Below are 23,619 nucleotides of genomic sequence, written 5' to 3'. Positions count from 1 at the left end.
TGACACCGACACTCCCTCAATAAATAAATAAATAAATAAATAAATAAATAACAAAAGCTTCGCCATATAATTTTCTTTGTTAAATATCATGTTGTATATCAGTTTATTTTTTTTATTTATTTATGCAAGTCCCTGTGAATATGTTAATATGGAAGCCATAATATATAATAACAAGAGCATTACTTTTAATATGATATAATAATTAATATAATGTAATTGCCTTATAGCCATAACTATTTTCAGAGCTGCTCATTTAGACAATCAACACTTTCTGACCAGTCAAAATCTAGAACCAGATTCAAGAATTCACTAGTGCTGTTGTATAAAGAGCAAAGTATTACTTATTAAATTAACTGTTAAGTGATAAGATCCTGTTAGTTAAGAAAGCTATTCAGGTAATTAAACCAATGTAGGCTTGTTTTTTGTGTGTCTGTGTGTCTGTGTGTGTCTGTGTGTGTGTTAGGGAGAGTGGTGGAGTCTACTTACAGAATTGCTGACTCATGGTTGTCTGTGGCAGATTTGTGTTGGCTGTCTAGCTTGTATATTGTAACAGGCCACAAATCCGACAATGAGCTTGAATTTGAAAGCATGCTGTGACCTTTTAGCATAACTTTTGAGATTTGAGATATTTTCTTTCTTCATCTCATTTTCTTAATTTCTTTCATACATTAATTCCCCTGAAGCTTAAAGATTTAAAGAGTCAGAGCTCTGCATATGTCATTAATTCTTTTATGGGCTTTCACACAACTATCTAACATACAAACAAGTGGCAAATTAAAGGGGAAAAAACAACATAAATTGTCTTAGTGATGTTTTGGGACACCACAAGCTGCTTAAACAGCTTTAGTGCTCCTTGACATAGATACTGTGCTGGAGGAATGAACACCATTCTTCCCAAAGATATTACCTCAATTGGTGTTTTGATGATAGTGATAGACAGCACTGTCTAACACATCAGTCCAAAATCTCCCACAGCTGTTCAACCGGGTTGAGATCTTGTGACTCTGATGGCCATAGGATATGATTTAAATAATTTTCATGTCATCAACCATCCAGTGAGCCCTCATGCCCTGTGGATGGGGTACTGTCATCCAGAAAGAGAGCACTCCCATCAGGAAAGAAATGTCTCATCAGAGTGCAAAGGTGATCAGTCAGAAGAGCTTTGTATTGATTTGCAGTGATGCTTCCCTCTAAGGGGACAAGTGGACCCAAAACATGCCAGAAAAATTCCTCACACTGCATAACAGAGCCACTAGCTTTTCCTTGAATTTGTGAGCTGTCTATAATTATCTCATGGCGCCTCATTTTATCTCAGTTTGTACCATGAGTGAGCTGATGAATGTGTTTATAAAAGCTACTTGATTTGTGTTATCATGAATGTCCCATAAGAGCCATCTGACTGACATTTCAAACAACACAGATGACAGCATCATTGCAGTGACTAAGAGAACCCTGTGTGGTTATCATGTGAACGTGCATGTGATCCCAACACACCACACACCTCCTCTCCTTCTCTCTCTCACTCTCTCTCTCACTCCTCTCTCTCTCCTTCTCTCTCTCACTCTCTCTCTCTCTTACTGTCTCCCTCCCACCTGTTTTTTTCTGAAGGTAGTACAAATGTTCACCTTAAGCGTCGCTTATGGCCCCTCTGACAGAGTCCTGGCTCAAGGTTCAGGTGCTATTTGGCTGCCTCTTGTTTGCTGCAGATATTATTACTCATGCTTAAAAGGTTTTACCTTAATCAGCTCTGCAGGTGAAATAATCTCAGAAATAGATTGCCTCTAGAGAACAAAAACACCATGCGGTTGGGTCTGTTTCACTTTATAAAATAAAATATAGTACATAAATGATGTGCCTTAATGTGAAATATTGTTTTTGGGGTTTTTTTTCTGTGAAGATTAGTAAAAAGTGTAGTTTGTTCCTGTTTGTAGTGTTTCTAGACATACAGTATAATAACCATATGATTTATTCAATATCATATAATATCTATATCATATAATTTCAAAAACAGAATATTGTGAATCTTGGTTTGTTCTTCATTTCAGGCTTCTGTTTACATTTTTCTGTCCCAGAAATGAGCTCCACTGTCTGTAGGACTAGAACTGCTCAGCCATTTTTAAAAAGGCAACTCACAAGAAATATGTATTTTTTAGCAGAAGGAGTCGTGTCATTTAAGGCATATCAGTGTTTTCATTGGAACGTACCAAATTACTCTACACTTTTGTTGTTGTTGTTGTTTAAAACACTTCATCTTATGTATTTAACAAAGCCATTAATGATCAAATATCTAGCTCTCATTGGTCAGCTGTTTTGAGAATCACTGTGCACAACTGATACAGAACAACGTCAGAATCATTCCATTGACTCCTATCTGGTATTGATTTCTTTCCCTAGCGATGCTTTGACAGTCTGCAGGCTTACTGAGACCCAGACTATTGCCATGGCGGTGTATTCCAATTCCTTGGGGACGGCGAGTCCTGCGTTTGAGCCATGGTCCACAGCGTCAGTGGATCAGGATGTCCTGCATTTCCTGGGCTCTGTGGCTGAGGAGAATAGCACTGCAGAGAGATGTTACCTCTCACACTCTCGCAGCAGTGTGCTTCAGGGGCTGCCCTTCGGTGGAGTGCCCACTGTCCTCGCTATCAACCTCGTCCTCTGGCTGGTACAGTATTTCTTGCTCTGCTGCTGTTTATAAACAAGCAACAGGCTCCATATTGGTTTCACAGACCTGCAGAAGGTCACTGGGTTTTTTTCACTGCTTTAGCTGCAATACAAAAAGGTTAAATCTAGAACCGTAAAGGATTCATCAGTTCATCGGGGTCTATGCAGAAAACTACAACAGTGTTCCCTGATTACAGAGCAGAAGCCACATAAGAAGAAACTGGAATAGAACCAAAAATGGACTGGTTAGAGGAATGGATTGGAAACCTCAGGTCTATGGTGTGTGGATAACAGTGGAATAATACAGAGTTATACATACATTTATCAGAGTATTTAAATTAATTCACTAACCAAGATCTGTTGCATTACTGTCTCATGTATTTGGTAGGATGCTGTTGATAGTTATGCTATTCACTATCCAACAAAATCTCTATGTGTTCTTTAATGCTGAAATATGCAATACTGTGCACATCTAAAAAAATTCTGTAAAACGAAGATACATTCAAAAATTAACTTGCTACTTCTGTCTCTGCAGGTAAAATCCCAGAAAGCCTTGATGAGATGTTTATCAGAATATGATCTATTACTTTACTTCTGTTATCAGTCTATTACTTAAGACTACCAAAATAGCTGTAAAATCAAAAATTAACATAAATATGAACATAAATTAACATAAACATTAAATAATGTTTGGAACTTTTTTCTTTTCTACTCATACAGTGTAGTAGGAATAAAATAAACATCTTTTAGAATTCTTAACACTTTGCATTCAACCTTACCACTTATTGCTAAATTAGTATACTATATGTCTAAAAAAACATCCTGGATTATTGCAGGTATAACTCCATCTGAGTTACGCTTATAACAAAGCAGGTTGATTAACCAAATGAAGGCAGAATATATTTAGTCATTGTCAGTGGAAATATTTTATGCAGTTTCAAATTACAGGCTTGGTTACTAAAGAGCAAGATCTGTAGCTGTGTTCTTGTTGTCTAGTCACTGAGTGCATTCCTGTTGGAGTCATTACAACAGTGTGCATACTGACCTTACTCCCTGTCAGTTTCCAAGACAACCACTCACCTCCTCTCTCTCTTCCTAAAGAAATGGCTAATTATTACTACTGCATACGGGCCTAGAGGAGCACAGGAGGCCTTTATGCAAGAAACTCTTTATTCCCTCTTCTTCAAACACTGTGTATTTATGTATATGCACACAGTTTGTTTTTAATTCAAGTATTTGTTCAAAGGAAGAAACTTGAGGCAGTACATGAGTTTAAGTAGCTAAAGGTTATAATAGACTCAGAGCGCTCAGTTAAAACATGTAAACAAGAAAACTGTGAATACTGTGAAATATAAATAGGTAAATTTCATATTTTTTAGAGATAATTTGACTATACAATCAGCGAAGTTGTATATGCACACTATGAGTATTGTCAAAACAGTTGGGTTCAGACCTATATGACTACTCTTGCTACTCTTATTGAGAGAGGATATAAACAAATTTTAAAGGTTTTACATGAAAAGTCAAATAAACAGCATCTATGTAACATTTTATCTAGGTATGGATTTGTAAACTGGGAAAATATAATGAAATATTCAAATGTAGTATCAGTTTTTGTTATGGTCTTGCTCCTCCAGTGCTGAGAAAAATTGTATATTAAATCACAAACAGGTCCACTGAGGCTGTCAGTCAACCTGAGGGGATTGTGCAGTACCATTATGGAAGAGGTTTTTTGTTGATTGCTATAGGATGTCATCATGTAATAATATGTTTTTTCACATACACATGGTATAAACATAGTATAAACTGGTTCTGTCTGATCTTTTCCTGCTGAATGCTGTAGTTCCTCTTGCTGGTGTTCTCCTGTGTGAGGAAGGCTGCATGGGATTACGGGCGTCTGGCTCTGCTCATGGAGAATGACAGGTACATCAGCCTCCACTGAGAACACTCTCTCACATCCTCTACTAAAAAGATGCAGTTTGATAATGATAAGGTCTGCAGAGAGTGCCACATTCTGGCCAGCTGTCCTACATATTTATGCACATCTAAACAGACAGATGGACACACACACAAAAAAATACACATATGCCCAATGATAAACATTTAGCATGAAAAGCAAAATAGAAGTTTGACCTCTCTGTTGTATTGTGTATTCGTACCATCCTAAAAAAAAACCCTAAAAAATATTGTGAAGATTGTGAAAAAAGATTATCAATTATAACAATTTGAAGGCAGACTCCTCATCCCTAACTACTTTTCTTGTAGAATCTACACATTCAATACCACATGATCATATGATAATTGCCAGGATTACTCATAAATTACACAGTTTAAAGCACACCGTTATAGCATACAGTAATATAGCATGCCTGTGTGCTCCTTCACTTTTGGTGAATATGAGTGAGATACTGGCACCATCTTGTGGAGAATGTGCATGTTACTACTGATGGCAAGCATTTCTCAAGGTTCTCAAGGATTTTGAGTACCATAACAAATCTACATAGTTATAATTTGAATTTCCTTATATCCTAGACATAGTAAGGTGATATCTTCTTTTCATATTCGCAGTCCACCTCACGAGTTAAACCTACAGTATTAAATACTAAAATTACTGACTGTAGCCCATTTTGTCGCTATGCACGTTTTGCACGTGTTGGTCAACATCACACTAATTTACTATATCTCATTCATTTACTATCATATTAAATTTTTTGCATTTTTCTATTTTTAATAGAAAAATTGGCTCTTGTTTTTATTTTACATTGTACTACATTTGACAGCAAAGAAAAAAAACATGTCTTGCTTCTTCACTCCACATTTTCTATCCCCCAATTTTTCTTGCATTTAAAAACAAGTGCTAAATGCTGTGTAAAGGCAGGGGTGAAAAATCCCATCTCAGATGCTTCTACTCAAGAAAAACCTGGCAACCTCAGCGACTTAAACTACACAAAGATGATTCGCATAATCTGAGTGGGGAGCCTAGAAAATTAACTTAAGCAACTATGTAATTTGTCTCTGAATACTTGCAACTTTCCCTGTGTAAACAGTGGCATAACTTTTGGACTTGCTCACTTTGAATATGGGTTGATGATAATGACAGGGGAATATCATTCTCAGCACAGCACTGACACTGATGTGACTGTGTGTGGTGCTGATACGAGTGAATTAGGCACTGTAGAGTTGATGGGGTTTGTCAACACGATGTACACTTACATGCCACTTTATGAGGCACGCCTATCTTGATTGGCGCAGATTGTAGGTCTACAATTATATAGAACTATATATATATATATATATATATATATATATATATATATATATATATATATATATATATATACATATGTATATATACAGTATTGTGCAAAAGTCTTAGGCACATGCAAAGAAATGCTATAGAGCAAAGATGCTTTCAAAAATGAAATTAAATGTTTCTACAGCAGTAAACAGTAATAAATGAAACAAAGTCAGTATTTGGTGTGACAATCCTTCGCTTTTAAAAAAAAAAGTAGTAGTCTCAGGTACAATTTGTGCAGTTTTATAAGGAAATGAGCTGTAAGCTTTACTGAGCATCTTGCAGAAGCAGCCACAGTTCTTCTGGAGACTTTGACTCACACTTGCTTCTTATTTTTGCAGCAAAACCCAGCAGCCTTCATTATGTTTTTTGTCTGAAAAGTGGTCTCTTATGTATTATACTGCTTTCTTTACTGACATACAAACATTTTTCTGTAACATTTAATTTTGTGCTGGAAAACTAATGTTTGGAAATCTAAAAAGTTTTTGTACTGAATCAATAATGTAGAAGTCATGAAATAAAAATCTATAACAAAGTTTGTACTAAAGAAAATAGGGTGCCTAAGACTTTTGCACAGTACTGTATATGTACATATAGCTACAGCTCATCTTCCTCCATACATGATTTGTGTTAATGGTCTTCTATCCCTTCTTCAGTGGCAGTTTCTGAACTGCTGTTGGCTGGATATTTTTCGTTATGGACTATTTTCGACTATTGTTGCACAAAATATTAAAAGTTTATATAATTATTTCAGTACCTGAACAGTACCAGGAAGTCTTTCGATAATTAGGCTAGACTTAATCTCTCATTTTCTGACTCTACACTGTGTGCACAATTATTAGGCAAGTGAGTATTTTGACCATATCATCATTTTATCCATAATTTCCAACTCCAAGCTGTATAAACCTGAATGCTTATTGGAATTAATGCATATCAGGTGATAGTGTTTGTTTGTAGGGTGTAGGGTGTGGCCTAAGGAGATCAACACCCTATATTAAGGTGTACATAATTATTAGGCAGATTCTTCTCCTCAGGAAAAATGGGCCAAAAAAGAGATTTAACTGACTCTGAAAAGTCAAAAATTGTAAAAAGTCTTTCACAGGGATACTGCACTCTTGAAATATCTAAGATATTGGGGCGTGATCACAGAACCATCAAACATTTTGTAGCAAATAGTCAACAGGGTCACAAGAAACGTGTCGAGAAGAAAAGACGCAAGTTAACCACCAAAGATTTGAGAAGAATCAAACATGAAGCTACCATGAACCCATTATCCTCCAGTGCTGCCATATTCCACAACTGCAACCTACCTGGAGTGTCAAGAAGTATGAGGTGTTCAGTTCTCAGAGACATGGCCAAGGTAAGAAAAGCTGAAACCCGACCACCTCTGAACAAGACACATAAGTTGAAACGTCAAGAATGGGCCAAGAAATATCTGAAGACAGATTTTTCGAAGGTTTTGTGGACTGATGAGATGAGAGTGACTCTTGACGGACCAGATGGATGGGCCCGTGGTTGGATCAGTAACGGACACAGAGCTCCGCTTCGACTCAGATGCCAGCAAGGTGGAGGTGGGGTACTGGTATGGGCAGGTATTATTAAAGATGAACTAGTTGGACCTTTTTGGGTTGAAAATGGACTCAAAATCAACTCTCAGACCTACTGCCAATTTTTAGAAAACACTTTCTTCAAGCAGTGGTACAGGAAAAAGTCTGCATCTTTCAAGAAGACTTTGATTTTTATGCAAGACAACGCTCCATCACATGCATCAAAGTACTCCACTGCGTGGCTGGCCAGTAAAGGCCTTAAAGATGAAAAACTAATGACATGGCCCCCTTCTCCACCTGACTTAAACCCTATTGAGAACTTTTGGGCCCTTCTTAAGCAGGAAATTTATAGTGAAGGTAAACAGTACACCTCTCTGAACAGTGCCTGGGAGGCTGTGGTTGCGGCTGCACAAAAAGTTGATTCTGAACAGATCAAGAAACTGACTGACTCTGTGAATGGAAGGCTTGTGACTTTTATTGAAAAGAAGGGTGGCTATATTGGTCACTGAGGTTTTCTTTTTGAAATTTCAGAAATGTTTATTTGTAAATTTTGAGTTTGTTTATTATTCTCACTTTGACAGGTGAAAATAAACAAGTGAGATGGGTAAATCTTTGTTTGTCATTTAGTTGCATAATAATTCTGCACACTAATAGTTGCCTAATAATGGTGTACATGTAGATATTCTCTTAAGAAAGCCAAAACTTCACTTTTACTACTTACATGTTCAGGTTTGAGGGTTTGTTAACATTTTGGATTGACCAAGAGCACTGTAGTTGTACAATAACAAAATTTATCCTCAAAAATACAACTTGCCTAATAATTGTGCACACAGTGTATAATTATAAAAGTCTGCCTTTTATAAGGCAAGCCAGTGGGAAAAACATCATTACTAAAAATTCCATTTTCAGGGCCAATAGCATATCTAAAACAAAGGTAAAGAGTTTTATTCATTAAAGTACGTGAGCTTATGCTAACACAAACAATCAACATATACACAAATAAACGTACAACATTTATATAGCCCTGTGTGCAGGTGGCATACACTGAGACTACATATCAGAGATTATGCTGCTTAGATTGCAGATGTATTTCGTCACTCTGCTGGGTTAGTCATCATGGCTCTTCTCAGAAAATTTACTGTAAAGTCTCCCCACACCCCTTTGTTTAATGATAAAAGCCTTGATGTGGCAAAGTTTACATGCTCTGGTAATTCATGGTACTGCTTGGGGAGTGTAGTTTAGGTTAGAGTGTCACGGATGATATTGCACTCACACTCAAAAGACATAAAAAGTAAAATTTCAACAGAAACACTACATTTGTTGAGACAATTCCTTTGTGTTTTTCTTAGCCTAACGTCGCTTTTCTATGGAGAGCAAAGTGAGAAAGAAAAGTCTCCTTCTGAAACCAGTCCCTCAGACTCTGAGACCAAAGATATGGTGAGAGGACACACACATGCAGACCATACAGACAAACTGTAGAGAAAGTGATTCACTTCCATATCGTGCTTTAAACCATTTATTTTTTGTAAACTAAATAAAACTGAGCGCATAATAGCAGGCTGGTTTTTAATTAAGTGTAGTGAAATAGCAGTACCAACTGAGGAGCCATCACATGGGTCCTCTGTTAAAAAAGGTACACTTTCAAGCTTTGTGTGTTTGCTTATGTGCTATACACGTCTGTCACATTATGACTATGACTCACCTTTTCCGTATCTGAGGAAACTCTGCCCCCTGGATTACTTACTGCATGATGGTTCAGCACAGACTCATCAACATTATGTGTTTTTATATAGTTCTTTCTGTGTTCTCGTATAGCACAAATGGTTCTGACAGATGCTCAGCTACCCAGACATTCTCTTTTCTCACTTTTATTTGTCCTAGACCTTTTTATGCACTCGTTGTCTTCTCTTCCTTGTCTTTATAGGGCTTCTGCTCCTGGCTCACATCTCTGTACCACATGAAGTAAGTGTGCACTGGCTGGTGGTGATGACATCACTCAGCGTTTGGCTCGCTTGCGTTATATCTCATTAAGCAGGGAAAACAAACGCAGGCCTACGGCCTGCCACTCACTCTCACAGCTTGGCATGCTCCTTAAAGCGGCCACTTCCTCTGTTCCCATGGTTTCCAGGATGACATTTGCGCGGTCAGGTTGGCACACTAGCGCCATATTTAGCCGACTGCATTAGAACCATCTAGAGCTTCTAGATGGTGGTCCTGTCAGCAGGAGACTGGGAGGCCATACTGTGTGTGGGGCGAGGCTCAGGGTGTGTGCACATGTGTGCACGCATGTCTTTACATCTGTTTATTATCTTATATAATCATGTGTCTTGTTTGGTTTATACGATTAAAAGAAAAGGCCTCACACACACACAAGCTATACTGTACGTCATACACATTTGGAGTGTATTTAGTGAGAGTTTCTCTCATTCACACCCTCATTAGCTATGTACAACTGTGACGGTGTTGGCTTTTCTTTGCTCTCTGCAGGGACGAAGAGATCCGTAGTAAGTGTGGCATTGATGCAGTTACATACCTGGCATTTCAGCGCCACATCATCCTTCTCATGGCTGTAGTGTGTCTGCTCTCGCTGAGTGTTATCCTGCCTGTCAACCTCTCTGGGAGCCTCCTGGGTAATCTCAGCTCGCCTAGAAACTCTTTTTCTGTTTTACTTTAGATCTCCAACACCATAAATACCCCATGACAACAGCCATAACACTTTTACTGTCTACAATAATCGTGTTGAGACGTACCAGTAAAAGTGCTTTCTTCTGTAATCTATTTGTCAATCCTATCATAACATGCCTACAAACTGGATAAATTTATTCCGCTTTTATCATACATATGGTATATACAGCCATGAAATGATTCAATATACTGTAGAGAGTAAAAACAGCATGCATGCCATGTCCCTACATTTTCTTTCCCTTCAAATAAACATATATATGACAGTGACATAAATATAAAGATAAGACTTATATAATATAACTTACTATTATGTTTCTTTCTGTAGTTTCTCATAGGGTTGTACTATGATGAATTACTTGCTAGAAATGGTTTGGAAATAATCTGGAAGCTTTAGGAGGTTTCACTTATACCCAGACATTAGTGGATGAGCCCAAAGGGCTTGTTTGGACCACCCCATAGTGTTTGCAGATGGTTTGAGTGGCAACTGGGGGTTAGAGAAGCCAAGCAAAACACGGGATGTCATGGGAAAGGCCTTGACTGTCCTCACCCCAAGAAAAGCATTGTGAAAAGCAGCCTCCCATACTCACACACCCACATTCACATAGCCGAACTTTCCTCCACCAGAATGGACCATGATAGATTTAACGTTGATCCATTTAAAGTGAAGAGAGAGTAAGATTTTAAACTACAATATGAGGTCCAATTTTAGAGAGGAGCTGGTAATGTAAAGATCTTCACAGTGTTTGGACATGGCCTTTTTTTTTTTTTTTTTAGAGCCATTGCAGTCAGATTTTTAAAAAGTCAAAAAATTTTGCTTCTAAATGTTTGTGTGCATTATACAGAGAAATGTAGGGAAAATGTTGACCTTTCCATGGCATTCTAACTTGTATTGAAAAGGATTTCAACATGTAGTCATATACAATACGTCTGGACAGTGGTGGCTCAGTGGTTAAGGTTCTGAACTAGTGATTGGAAGATTGAGAGCTCAAATCCCAGGACAGCCGGGAAGCCAAGCCTCAACCCTCAATTGCTTGGATTGCTTCCTCTTCTTTGGATTAAACTGTCTGCCAAGTGAATAAATGTAAATGTAAATCTGTACATGCAGAGAAGCTTTTTTCAGACCCGGGTCAAGAAAATGCTCCTAAACTGACAGCTTATTTACTATCACATAAAATACAGTAGAACACTGCATGGGCACTATGTTTTTATGACGTCAGTAAGCAATAGATGAATTATATTAGTGCACATTGAGACATTAGATTTCAATATTATTGTATGTATGATCTTTTTAAATGATTACCTTTTTTTGGCTCTTTCAGAGGACAGCTCTAAGAATTTTGGTCGGACAACTGTGGCTAACATAGCAGCACAGTAAGTTATCATTTGTCTTTATTTGAACATAGGAATTACTGTCATATTATGTGGCAAATTAACCAAAGCGTACATGTTGCTGGTTATAACCAGTCCTTCCTCTTTACCACAGGAACAGTTTTTTGTGGATACACAGCATCTTTGCACTACTGTACTTTGTAATTACTGTACTCTGTATGGTCCACCACTCCTCACAGTTGGAATACAAAGAGGATGAGAAGGTTAGTATGGTCCACAGTGTGTGTGTGTGTGTGTGTGTGTGTAACCCAATGTGTTCTTTTTCTCTTGTAGCCCATCTGCCTCAAGGTTCAAGCACAAAATGTTGTGCATTCTGAACTGCTTTTCTCACCATGGTTGTAAAGAGTGGTTATTTGAGTTACCATAGCCTTCCTGTCCCCAGTCTGCCAGGTGTACAGGTGTGGTAATAAAGTGATTGGTGATTATATAGAGGTTTGTTTCTTTCCATTTGTTGTCCTTACAGGTGGCCAGAACTTTAATGATCACCAACATTCCCAGAGAGATTTCTGACCCCGGCCTGATTACCAAACACCTCCAGTGAGTAATGAAAAGAGCCACTCTGTTATCCTGCTAACTCCAGTCTTTCATTCACATTTACATGTTTATTGTTACTTGTCAACACAAAATTTGTTCAGGTTAAATATATTGGATTTCTTTTCTATAACCCAACAGTGAAGCTTACCCGAGCTGTACAGTCACGGACATCTGCTTCTGTTTCAACGTACAAAAGTTAATGAAGCTGGACTGTGAGAGGTAATTAATTTCCTCATTCCCATTCCACCCACAGCAAACCATTTAACATTCCCTTTTTTTAGTCAGCATATTGTGATTCAGGGGTTATGCACTCAAGAAAGTTGATTAAAGTCCACTTGAACGCTATTGACTTTTGGATTGCAGTGTTAGGTTCGAAATGATTTTGTATGATAGTGCATATTATTCTCCTCTTCAAATCCTCATTTGTCTGGTTCTCTTGCAGGCGGAAAGCAATGAAGGGGAGGATGTATTTCACTACCAAATCACAGAAGGAAGGGAGGATCATGATAAAGACACATCCCTGTGCTCAGATCTTCTGCTGTGATTTATGTGGCTTTGAACAGGTACAATGTAGTATTGTGATTTGTACGTACATTGTGTTTATGATAGTAAACAATATAATAGAAATGGTAAATACTACACAATTTGTTTCACTCCAGTGTTATTGTTATGTCATTGTACCTCCTCAAATTGGCCACTGGGGACCACTGCACACTAACTTCTCTTCTCTGCTCTTCTCTTCTCTGCTCTGCTCTGCTCCAGATCGATGCAGAGCAGTATTACAGTGAATTGGAGGAGAAGCTTACAGATGAGTTTAATGCAGAAAAGAATCGCATTACCATGAAGAGATTGGGCATCGCCTTTGTCACTTTCAGAGACGAGAGGATGACTGCAGTGTAAGCACTACATGTACTTCCATTACTGATTGGTCATAGTATAGTAATATTGAAGTTGCTTGCTCTGTAACACAAGAGAGTTCTTTTAAAATTCTCACACACATACCTTGCAGAAAGAAAAAAAAAGTTCTCATAGGAGGTTAAAGGTACCTGTTGAATTTGTGTAGCATTGTGAAGGACTATAGGAGGGCACGTTGCCATCGGAAACCGCAGCAGTCCAGCATCACTACAGTTGTGCATTCACACCAGTGGGGTGTCCGCTATGCCCCTGCCCCCAACGACATCATCTGGTATGTATACAGAGAATGAAATGGCCATGTCAGCTCTCTTCTTTTTCCTTTAAGGTGTAGTCAACAAATTTGGTGGAAGAAGGTAGCTGTTTAGAACTTAAAAAGTTAAAAATCAAATAAGTGTATTTCTGTATTCTCTAAAATTCCAAAACACATGGGCTAGAAAACCAGAATGAGAGTGTAAGCAGAAATGCTTCCTTGTTGTGATGGGTTGAATGTTGCTGGTCCATCTGTGTTTGTTTTTTCAGATTTTACCTTCACCACAGAAGATGCTTCAATTAATTTGTCATGTAATGATATTTCCAATGATCACAATACATTTAATATGCAGCATAGCAGGATTTAAAATATGATAATATGCTTGACGTACTTGTAGAAGGATCACAGCATGTAGAAGACTATGTTATATAAAATGCAAGCTGTTTATGAACGTGTGTATATTTCTCATGAAGTATCATGAACTCTGGTAGCAGTGTTCATTTCTGCAGATAAACAGATGGGAAATCTGCTGTAATAGGACTCTTTCCTCATTTAATATCATGCATTTCTTCCAAACACACTTTATTCCAGTCCAATTACTTTGATTAGAGAGAGTGAATTGAATTCATTTAATCTCCCCTTCTGGAGATCTGCCTGTTTGTCTGGACAGCCGCTGTGGCAGCTCCTATCCCTCATATAATAAGTCTGCAAATATTGAGTGTGTGTGTGTGTGTGTGTGTGTGTGTGTGTGTGTGTTTGGTGGGGGGAGGGGTGTTGGTGTCTGAGTTATATAGAAGATTCTTATTTAAGAGATTGTCTCACTGATTCCTGTTCTGTGCTAATTGAAATTCCTGCATCATCAGGGGAAACATCCAGGTAGAGAAATTTAAAAAAGAGCAATGAAATGCTGAGTGTTTTTATGCTGGTTCTATAAATGTACAGTCAGGTCCAGAAGTATTTGGACAATGACAGAGTTTTTGTGATTTTGCCTTTATACACCACCACAATGGATTTGAAATAAAACAATCAAGATGTGATCGAAATGGCATTTACCATTTAGGAATTACAGCCATTTTCAACAAAGCACCTCCATTTTCAGGGGCTCAAAAGGTATTTGGACAAAGTGACATAATTGTAAATATAACTGTGAAGCGGCATTCTATCAGTTTTGTAGCATTTGGCTGAATGTGAGCAGAGAGTATAGCCCTATACACCTCAGAATTCACCTTGCTACTTCTGTTAGCAGTCACATCATCAATAAACACCAGTGAGCCTGTTCCATTGGCAGCCATACATGCCCATGCCATAACAGTGCCTCCACCATGTTTGACACATGATGTGGTATACTTTGGATCATGAGCTTTTCCTTTCTTTCACCATACTTTTCTCTTCCCATCATTTTGGTACAAGTTAATCTTGGTTTCATCAGTCCAAAGAATCTTATTCCAGAACATGGGAGGCTTTTTTAGATGTTTTCTGGCAAAGTCTAATCTGGATTTCCTGATCTTGAATGTTACCAGTGGTTTGCACCTTGTTGTAAACCCTCTGTATTTACATTCATGAAGGCGTCTCTTGATTGTAGATTTTGACAATGATACACCTACCTTCTCCAGCGTATTCTTGACTTCTGTTGATGTTGTGAAGGGGTTTTTCTTCACCAAGGAAAGGATACTGCGATCATCCACTTTAGGTGTCTTCCTTGGTCTTCCAGGCCTTTCAATGTTGTTGAGCTCACCACTGCTTTCTTTCTTTTTAAGAATGTACACAACTGTTGATTTGGCCACACCTAAGATTTTTGCTATCTCTCTTATAGATTTATGTTGTTTTTTCAGTAATGATGGCCTCCTTCACTTGCATTAGGATCTCCTTGGACTTCATATTGGTAGCTCCAGTTGAACAGCTGCCAAATGCCAACTCAATACCTGATATCAACTCCAGACCTTTTATCTGCTTCATTTGTCTTGAAGTAACACGTGAATGGACCGCACCTGGTCAATTAACTTCTTGTCAGTCAATTGTCCAAATACCTTTGAGCACCTGAAAATGGAAGTACTTTGCTTAAAATGGCTGTAATTCCTAAATGGTAAATGCCATATTTTTGTGGAACCTCTTAAAATAAAGCTGAAAGTCTACACTTCGATCACATCTTGATTGTTTTATTTCAAATCCATTGTGGTGGTGTATAAAGGCAAAATCACAAAAACTCTGTCATTGTCCAAATACTTCCGGACCTGAAATTAAATTATTGCCTTAAAGTGTAGGATTGCCCTGGGAGCATTTTGTAGTCTTTTTCTCAGCTATAAGGACCCTTGCTTATTAGATGCAAGTACTAGAGTGGAAAACATTACACATAATCCATTACTTTATATTTTCTGCAGGGAGAACCTGTCAGTGAGTGGCTCTCGCTGGTGGCTTCGATGTGTCTTGCTTAATATCCTGCTCTTCCTCCTGCTGTTCTTCCTCACCACTCCTGCCATTATTGTCAACACTATGGACAAGTTCAATGTCACTCGGCCTGTGGAAAGCCTCCGGGTCAGTGCCTACCACATCCCCTTTTCTCATGTACTTTTCACTGTATGATTACTTATTATAAAAGGAAAAACTGATTTTTCTCACCAGCTAAGGGATTTTAAACTCTCTGCTCTTTTCTACAGAATCCGGTTATCACCCAGTTCTTCCCCACTTTGCTCCTATGGGCTTTCTCCGTTCTGCTCCCCTTCATTGTGTATTATTCCGCCTTCTTTGAGTATCACTGGACCAGGTGTGGAGTAAACATGACTGGAATTCTAAAAGCTTCTCCCCACCACAGTTAACATTCACTAGCCTTAAAAAGACTACTAACAAGTGTTCAGTCTTAGCTCCAAAACACAATAATTACATCTGACTCAGGATGACTAAAACCATGCAGCACGGTGTAGCACCATCAAACAGAAACAAAACCACAAAGCCGAAGCCACTACTTACTGTTGCTATATGCGTCCTACTTCACTGTTTTAGAGTCACCCAAAGCTATTTTTGTAACATTATCACATTTGATCCTAATGAGTAGCTGTTTTTGTGTGCCTGTGGATGTCTGTTCATTGTGTTTTATACTGCAGTGACATATTCAATGTGGTGCACAAACATATTACATAACAGCAGAGCAACCCCCACCCAACCTCCAAACCCACCATACACACGCATTCTCCTCTCCAGCCCTGTGTGTGTCAATCAGTCGCACTCTTAGCTAACCTCTTCAGTCTTGTTGTCATAGTGATGACAATAAGGGAATAATGAATGCGCAGTTGTGGCCTCTCTGGATCTGGATCCTATAACATTTTTCTGTCAGAATGGTGCATCTACATGAGCACTAGAAAATGAAAGGAAGTAAAGAGTCTTTCAGTGGCATTTTTACACCCAAAAATTACTTTATACTTGTTTCCTATGGTTGTACTATAAATCAGGTTTTCGTCAGGTTGGGTAACAAAACAAAATTTGTTGAACATACTGAAAATGGTTTCCTTTAAGAAACCAGAACAGCACAGATTACTGGGCTCAGGACGTAATCCACCTCCAGGAAGTAGCCCACCTGAGTATGGGAGCTATATATAGAGTGAAATTTACACAGTCAGTACATTCTGTGCAGGTTACTTTCAAGGGAAGCTGAACTGCATCTTCAGGTCTAGTGAATGGTTAAAATAACACAAGATACAGCTCAAGCTTATCAGAATAATCACATGCTGTCATTTTCCAGGTCCACTGAGAATCAGATCACCATGCACAAGTGCTTTCTACTGCTGGTCTTTATGGTCATCATTCTGCCTTCTCTTGGTCTGTCCAGGTACATTAATTAGTAGAGATGCCATACTGTATATCCAAAAATATAGCCATATCTACGAATATATTGGTATAACCCATTTTCATCTGTTCTCTAGTTTGGATTTTTTCTTCAGGTGGCTCTTTGACACTCACTTCCTGGATCAGAAAGATGTAAAGTTCCAGTGAGTTAGAGCTGCTTTTAATTGAAGTCTGATTTAACAGTTTAATTATAAGAATTTAAACAAGAGTGCATACTTTCCTATTTGTTTATTCCTCAGGTGTGTGTTCCTGCCTGATAATGGAGCTTTCTTTGTGAATTACGTCATCACATCAAGTCTGATTGGCACGGCAATGGAGCTGCTGCGGATTCCCTCACTCCTGGTTTATTCGCTGCGTCTTTGTTTTGCAAAATCCAAAGCTGAGCGCATCCATGTTAAACGAGTGAGTAAGAGGGACTGCTGTATTATTTTGTCAGCTCCAGATACATAATAATGTTTTTCTCTGTCAGGGAAGGTGCTATTATTCAAAAGATGCTGATTCTGAGAATTATTGTGGGTTTTATTTCTGTAAAATGCCATCAGCAGAAACATGTTTACTTAGTAGACACTAAGGGCCTGATGTATTAAGTTGTTTGCACTTGTTTTCAGGTGTAATTAAGTCACATGCTGTGTGGAAAAAACCTCAGGTGTTATGTGTGAAACTGGTATACAGGTCTAAAGGTGTAATTGAAGCACTGTGCACGTGGCAACACGCAAAGTGCGCTTCACTATTTCATACATATGCATTTAACGGAAGGTTGCACAAAATAGGGTGGAGAAATGGGATCAGTGACAGATTACATACTCAGTTTGATGTACTTTGGGAAATTAGTGGCTGCCAGTTTTGCATGTGATTTTTCCTGTCTCCCAAAACTAGATGTAAATTATGTATGTTGTTCACAGTAGTGTTGCCAAGTGCATGGTTTTCCCGCAGTACTACATTTGAACTGTCAGCACATTTGAAGTGTTTTTTATTAATTCTCATAGATATTATGTTTGTCTTTTATGTTTAATAATACAAGACCATTTTAGGGCCATGGTGAAAAAACTGTTCAGGGGAACTTTGTCTTTTAATACTGCTTGCCATGTGGGCAATTTGTCATTTTAACACATTAATCAGGACTTTTGTGAGAGTTTAGAACTTTTTTTTCATAAATTTTATAGCAGATGCAGTCTACCACAAGAAAAATGTAATATCATTTAATGGCATAACTTTCAACATATTACTATTTTATACACTTACACAGCAGCCTTTTCACTAAAACAATTAGTAATCAAATGGCATATTGGTGATATTAATGCTCTCCACACTGTTCATTTGATCTGACACAAGACTTGTTTAATAAGAACTTAATAAGAACCATTTATTATTAATTTATTTCCTTCGAATTCTTCTTTAGTCCTGAGCTTTTTGACAGCTCTAAGGCTGACCGAGGGTGGCTTTTAAAAGCAGTATGTGCCTCATGCAGAACACATGTAGTAGGCATTCCCAGGTGCAGTTTGCATGATGAACTATAGTCTGAGTATATTTTTATATACTATTTTTATATAATAGCTTTAGTAAAGCTTGTTTTAGATGTTTGCTTTAGATGCAGTGCGAGTGCATTAAGTTGCATTTGTGCTGCACTCCTGATATAGTATATACATCTTGCAAGTCTGCTTGGCAGCTTTAATTCTTCTTCTTGCTATAGTTCTAAACCACAAAAAGACTGACTAATAAGAACCATTACGTTAACTACGCGGAATAATTTGTTTAACATTAAATCTCTTGTCCTCTTGCAGAGTCAGGCCTACGAGTTCCAGTTTGGGTTAGAGTATGCCTGGACTATGTGCATATTCTCTGTTAGTATGACCTATAGCATTACCTGCCCCATCATCGTACCCTTTGGTGAGTTTGCAGTGTAGGTTTACTAGTGTACACTTTATACTGAGATTTTTTAGCAATGTTGTTCTTATTTAACTTATCCCACTTTTCAAATACCATCTACGTAAATCTTTTCAATTCCTTGAAGAAATCGGTTTTCCTGCCTATTCTAGTTTAATTTTTCATCTGCTTTCTGTTCCCCGAACACATTTGTGTCCTGCTTTTCTTTCCTTCCACCTTTTTTGATCCCGTCTCTCTTTTCCAGTCTTTTTCTCCAATCCTCTTCCTCCTCCTGTGGTCAGTATCCTGCTTTTGCTATATATGTGTGTTCACGCTGCCTTGCTCCACTCCGATCCTCTGGTTCTCCTCCTCAGCAGAGTGTGTGCTGTGTGGGCGTCTGAGCCGTATCACTGACAGTATCTCAGTGTAACGCGAGGTGGCTGCGAGGTGTGAACACCACTCTAGTCTTCCAGACGCTCCGAGCCGTCTAGCCGAGAGCCAGACGCCCACTCCACACCTGTTCTGTCACCAGCACACATTATGACTGTTTATTTACTACGCCGCAGTCCACAATCATCATTTTCCCCCTTGATACTGAGGTCATTTGACATCTGCTTTCTACATCTGGGCTGTGCTGTTGGTTCGAACTGCACACCCGAGTAATATCATGTACTTGATGGGCATTCTTTATTCATCCAGCTGTGATCTTTATGTCTCTGTGTGATAGTTTTCAATATTTCCTGTTATTTCATGAACAAGCATTGCTCATCTCCTGTGATAAAGTGAAATGTTTTATTTTTGCCATTTTAGTAATAGGAATGATCTACCTGTTTTAGGGCTGTTGTATCTGATTCTGAAGCACATGGTTGACCGCTATAACATCTACTATGCCTACATTCCCACCAAGCTGAGTCAGCACATCCACTCAGCTGCTATCAGGCAGGTGCTTGTGGCACCAATTCTCTGCATGTTCTGGCTCCTCTTCTTCTCTGTGCTGCGACTCGGTAAGATGCCAGTAAACAAAACACGATTCATAGTGTCTGTTCTTAGTATTCTCATTAATTGACACATTCTCAACATTATTTTATATATTTCCATTGTACAATAATTTCCTAGGCTGTTTATGATTTTGCAGGTAAATGAATCTGCTGAGAGAGGAAGAACTGTAAACTGTGTAATAGCCTCATTGTATAACTGGTGTGTTTTCAGGGCCAATGCGACCCATCACTCTTTTCACATTCGTCTCTGTACTATTGTGTATCATCTTCTCCATCTTTGGAATCTGTCTGAAAAAACTACAGCCAGACAGATCAACAAGCTATCAGGTGAGCCATGGATTAGTGCAATCATATGTAATCTCCTTTTATTACTTTAGGGCTGAAGTACATATACATGTAATAAGTTTGTGATGAAATGTTATTAACTTATGATGTAAAGAATTAGTGCCGTTTTGCTATGAGTGCCTTTTGGGTTACATGCTGCATAACCTTCATGCATTACCCATTTTTCAGATGTCTGATACAACCACAGAAGGAGCCTACAGTGATATGGAGAGAAGCACTGCATCCACCGCGACTACTGCTAATGTATCTGCTTATTGCATTTCATTCATTGCATCCTTAAAACATCATCTGCCCTCCTTTGATACTAGCTAAAGAAAACGTACTGACCACTTAATATAGCAGTCATTAAATATTGTGTCCACCTACTCACCACTTTCTCACTCAAACAAAATCAGTCTGACACAGAAGACATTACTGCATAAGGTGAAAATGCCCAGTATCCTGAAAAGAGTAATATCCTGTCTCTTTCTCTCCTCCTCTCTGCTCAGCTTTTCATAGCATCAGTCTTATTGGAACCGGAGCTGGGTCTGACACCCATGCCCTCTCCTGCCCACCAGAGTTATGGCACCATGGGCAACTGCCAGGCCTCGGTGCACGAGGAAGAGGGGGCAACTGGGAAAGATGTGGAGGAGACAGTTGAGACGGAGCTTGAGGACACACCAGGGCCCGTCTGCTCCAGCTCTCTGATGGACAGCCCAGTGGACTACCAGTGACACCCACTCACCTCTACCAGCAAAATAAAAAGCCCCCTGCCTCACCTTAACCTGAGGCTGTTACTGAGGCACAATGCTGCATTTTTTTTCCCTTCGATTTCCCTTTATTTCTTTCAAACCATTTCAGGAGTGGATCTGGCACAATGTGTGGCCACTCAGTCTGTCTGTCTTTCTTTCGCAATCTTTCTTGCTCTATAGCCTTCTGTCTTCTTCTGTTCTCTTCTGTTTTTCTTGGGCCTTTCTTGAGGCTGATGGCGTCTGGCACCATTGCTGACGGAAGTATGGAAAACTGGACCCTGTGCTTTGGAGGAGCTTTTCCTTGGCTCTGCTGATTTCTAAGGTCATGTCCTCACTAGTGTTTTTCTGTGCTTGTTCTATGTGGCTCCCAAAAACTTGACCCGGTGCACTTCTGTTTAGGCAGGATGTCAGTAAAATTGGACATGGGAAGGAATATATTTGTACTTGTTGCTAGTTGCTTATCACTCATCTTGATTTTAAAATTATAATACAAGGCTGTTTTTACTTGCTGTTAGGGGTTTATCTAAAGGTGTATAGTATCACTTTTCTTTGAAGAAATGTTGTGCTTTATTATTATTATTATTATTATTATTATTATTATTATTATTTGGGACATTTAACTGTGTAATTTGGAGGTTTTATAAGCATTTAATGTTTTTGTCTTTATCTTTTATTGCATCAAGAGTGCAGAAACCATCTCCATCGATCTTTAACCTGCCTACTACAGCTGTTTTTATTTCCTTAACTGCATAGTCATGTTTGTAGTCCAAAATGGAACAAAAGCCACAATTATCCCTGCAGTGTAAATTAATGTATTTAGCTAGGATAGGAGAAACACAGAGAATCAGTTGGATTAAATTACAAAAGGAGTGAATTCTATCAGCATTTGATTAATTAGACATGACCTTTAAAGTAAGCTTGAAGAGTGAAAAAAAACATTATCAGACAGACAATGATATTAATATTGCATTCACGCATCAGGGCCCAGGGTCTTCAAAACTGCATGTCGTCCTAAAAACTACCTTCCTTACACATGATCTGTTCAGTCTGCAGCACTCTCAATCTGGTGAAGTGTTGCCCCAGCTACTATAACACTCTAATGCTCTTTGTAAGTTTTGTACTATGCTCTTTGCTGCTAGTGGTTATATGACTGGTTGGGAAAGGGGTGGGAGGGTTTTCTTGCCAAATTGAATGCAAACGAATGTTTGTTTTGTGCTCTCTTGCTGTGCCTTGAAGAGAGATTTGAAAAACAAAGTCTTTTTTTAAATGTCTGACAATCCAGCATGGCCTGTGATATGCTGCATGGACTGGTGACAACAGAGCAGGAGATTACAAAGTGCCAAAATGTCCAGTACGTACTTCATTTACACACTTGCATACACAGTGATTGCCTTAGCACTTAAGAAGGAAATCATAAATTCTGTCATAAAGCACAACATCCATCTTCACATCCACATTCATCTAGTTTTCTTCCTTTCTGCAGTCCTATTTAGATAAACAATACACCACCCTGAGAGATGCAGACTGAATATTAATTTGATTTATTTGATAAATGTGTGCTGACTGTGTTTACTAGCATCCAGTGTGTAGAATTTGTTTTGTTCACCCAGTGGAGGTTTGTGGGTTGTGAGGTTTCTATGTATGACAGGGAGCACATTGCAGGCTGAGCTGCTGTACCGTATTCCACTGTACCGTATCTCACTGCACTATAGCAGAAGACAATAAAATAAAACTGCAAACAACACGTCAATGGTATGTTCTTTAACAGTAAGAAACTACTTTATAAATTGCTTTATGCACATGTGCAGTCACATGATTGAGTATTATTGAAATTTTAAGGTACCAATGGCTGGTATGAGTTAATGTTATAAATATGTTTTATACATGCCACTGGTGGCTGGTATAAATGGGCTAGCATAGCTAAGCCCCTCCTTGTCTTTTGAATATAAAAAGACACTCCCGAGTGGCGCAAGAGAAATGCGTCTAGTCTGTCATCAGGAGATTTTTAGTTAGACGGCCATCTGTGGCTGAGAAGGAAGCAAAGAAAGCAAAATTGGCCACACTCTCTGTGCAGGAGGGAGTACTCTCTCTCCCCTGTCTATCACAGTGACACTAGCCAATCATGGACATTTGAGAGATCATGTATGCAGAAGAGCATTTTCGAGCAGCAGTTCGAAAAGATTCGGTTGGTTGTTTTCTTGGATGAAACTTTCACTTGTTAGCCTTCGCCATGCCCAAAGGTTGGAATTGGCAGGTGATCAAATTGGGGAGCAAATGGGGAAAAAAAAAAAAGACATCAATATTAGGCTTCAGTTTGACATCCATTTTCTGTACCTGGACAGGGTGCCAACCCATCGGAGGGCTCAATCACACACACACTGGACAATTTAGAGATGCAAATCAGATTACAACACATGTCTTTAAACTGGGGGGGGGCCAGAGGAGAAAATGCAAGTGCCCATACACAGGGCAGAAGTGGGAATCAAGCCCCCAACCCTGGAGGTACAAGGCAAATGTGCTAACCACTAAGCCACCATACTCCCCCCAGTTTGGCATCCACATTAGATTA

At 38.8% G+C, this 23,619-nt stretch overlaps 1 protein-coding gene across 1 annotated transcript in view; it reads left to right on the top strand.

Annotated features, from left to right (window-relative positions):
- Positions 1-22,794, top strand: part of tmem63c (transmembrane protein 63C) — a 32,496-nt gene extending 9,702 nt beyond the window's left edge. The window contains exons 2-23 of the mRNA XM_026934295.3: positions 2,395-2,662; positions 4,505-4,584; positions 8,853-8,940; positions 9,428-9,465; positions 9,991-10,133; positions 11,508-11,559; positions 11,672-11,780; positions 12,041-12,114; positions 12,250-12,330; positions 12,554-12,674; positions 12,874-13,007; positions 13,175-13,297; positions 15,655-15,808; positions 15,931-16,037; positions 17,010-17,096; positions 17,191-17,256; positions 17,353-17,515; positions 18,895-19,000; positions 19,813-19,980; positions 20,186-20,301; positions 20,488-20,562; positions 20,808-22,794. Of these exons, the coding sequence (XP_026790096.1) occupies positions 2,441-2,662; positions 4,505-4,584; positions 8,853-8,940; positions 9,428-9,465; positions 9,991-10,133; positions 11,508-11,559; positions 11,672-11,780; positions 12,041-12,114; positions 12,250-12,330; positions 12,554-12,674; positions 12,874-13,007; positions 13,175-13,297; positions 15,655-15,808; positions 15,931-16,037; positions 17,010-17,096; positions 17,191-17,256; positions 17,353-17,515; positions 18,895-19,000; positions 19,813-19,980; positions 20,186-20,301; positions 20,488-20,562; positions 20,808-21,032 (2,532 nt within the window). The 5' untranslated portion in view covers positions 2,395-2,440 and the 3' untranslated portion in view covers positions 21,033-22,794. The remainder of the gene's footprint in view (positions 1-2,394; positions 2,663-4,504; positions 4,585-8,852; positions 8,941-9,427; positions 9,466-9,990; positions 10,134-11,507; positions 11,560-11,671; positions 11,781-12,040; positions 12,115-12,249; positions 12,331-12,553; positions 12,675-12,873; positions 13,008-13,174; positions 13,298-15,654; positions 15,809-15,930; positions 16,038-17,009; positions 17,097-17,190; positions 17,257-17,352; positions 17,516-18,894; positions 19,001-19,812; positions 19,981-20,185; positions 20,302-20,487; positions 20,563-20,807) is intronic.
- The last annotated feature ends 825 nt before the right edge of the window (positions 22,795-23,619 follow it).

The sequence above is a fragment of the Pangasianodon hypophthalmus genome, chromosome 10, assembly GCF_027358585.1.
Source record: "Pangasianodon hypophthalmus isolate fPanHyp1 chromosome 10, fPanHyp1.pri, whole genome shotgun sequence".
Lineage (NCBI taxonomy): Eukaryota > Metazoa > Chordata > Actinopteri > Siluriformes > Pangasiidae > Pangasianodon > Pangasianodon hypophthalmus.
The sequence above is the reverse complement of the archived record's forward strand: the minus strand, read 5'-3'. Positions and strand labels throughout refer to the sequence as shown.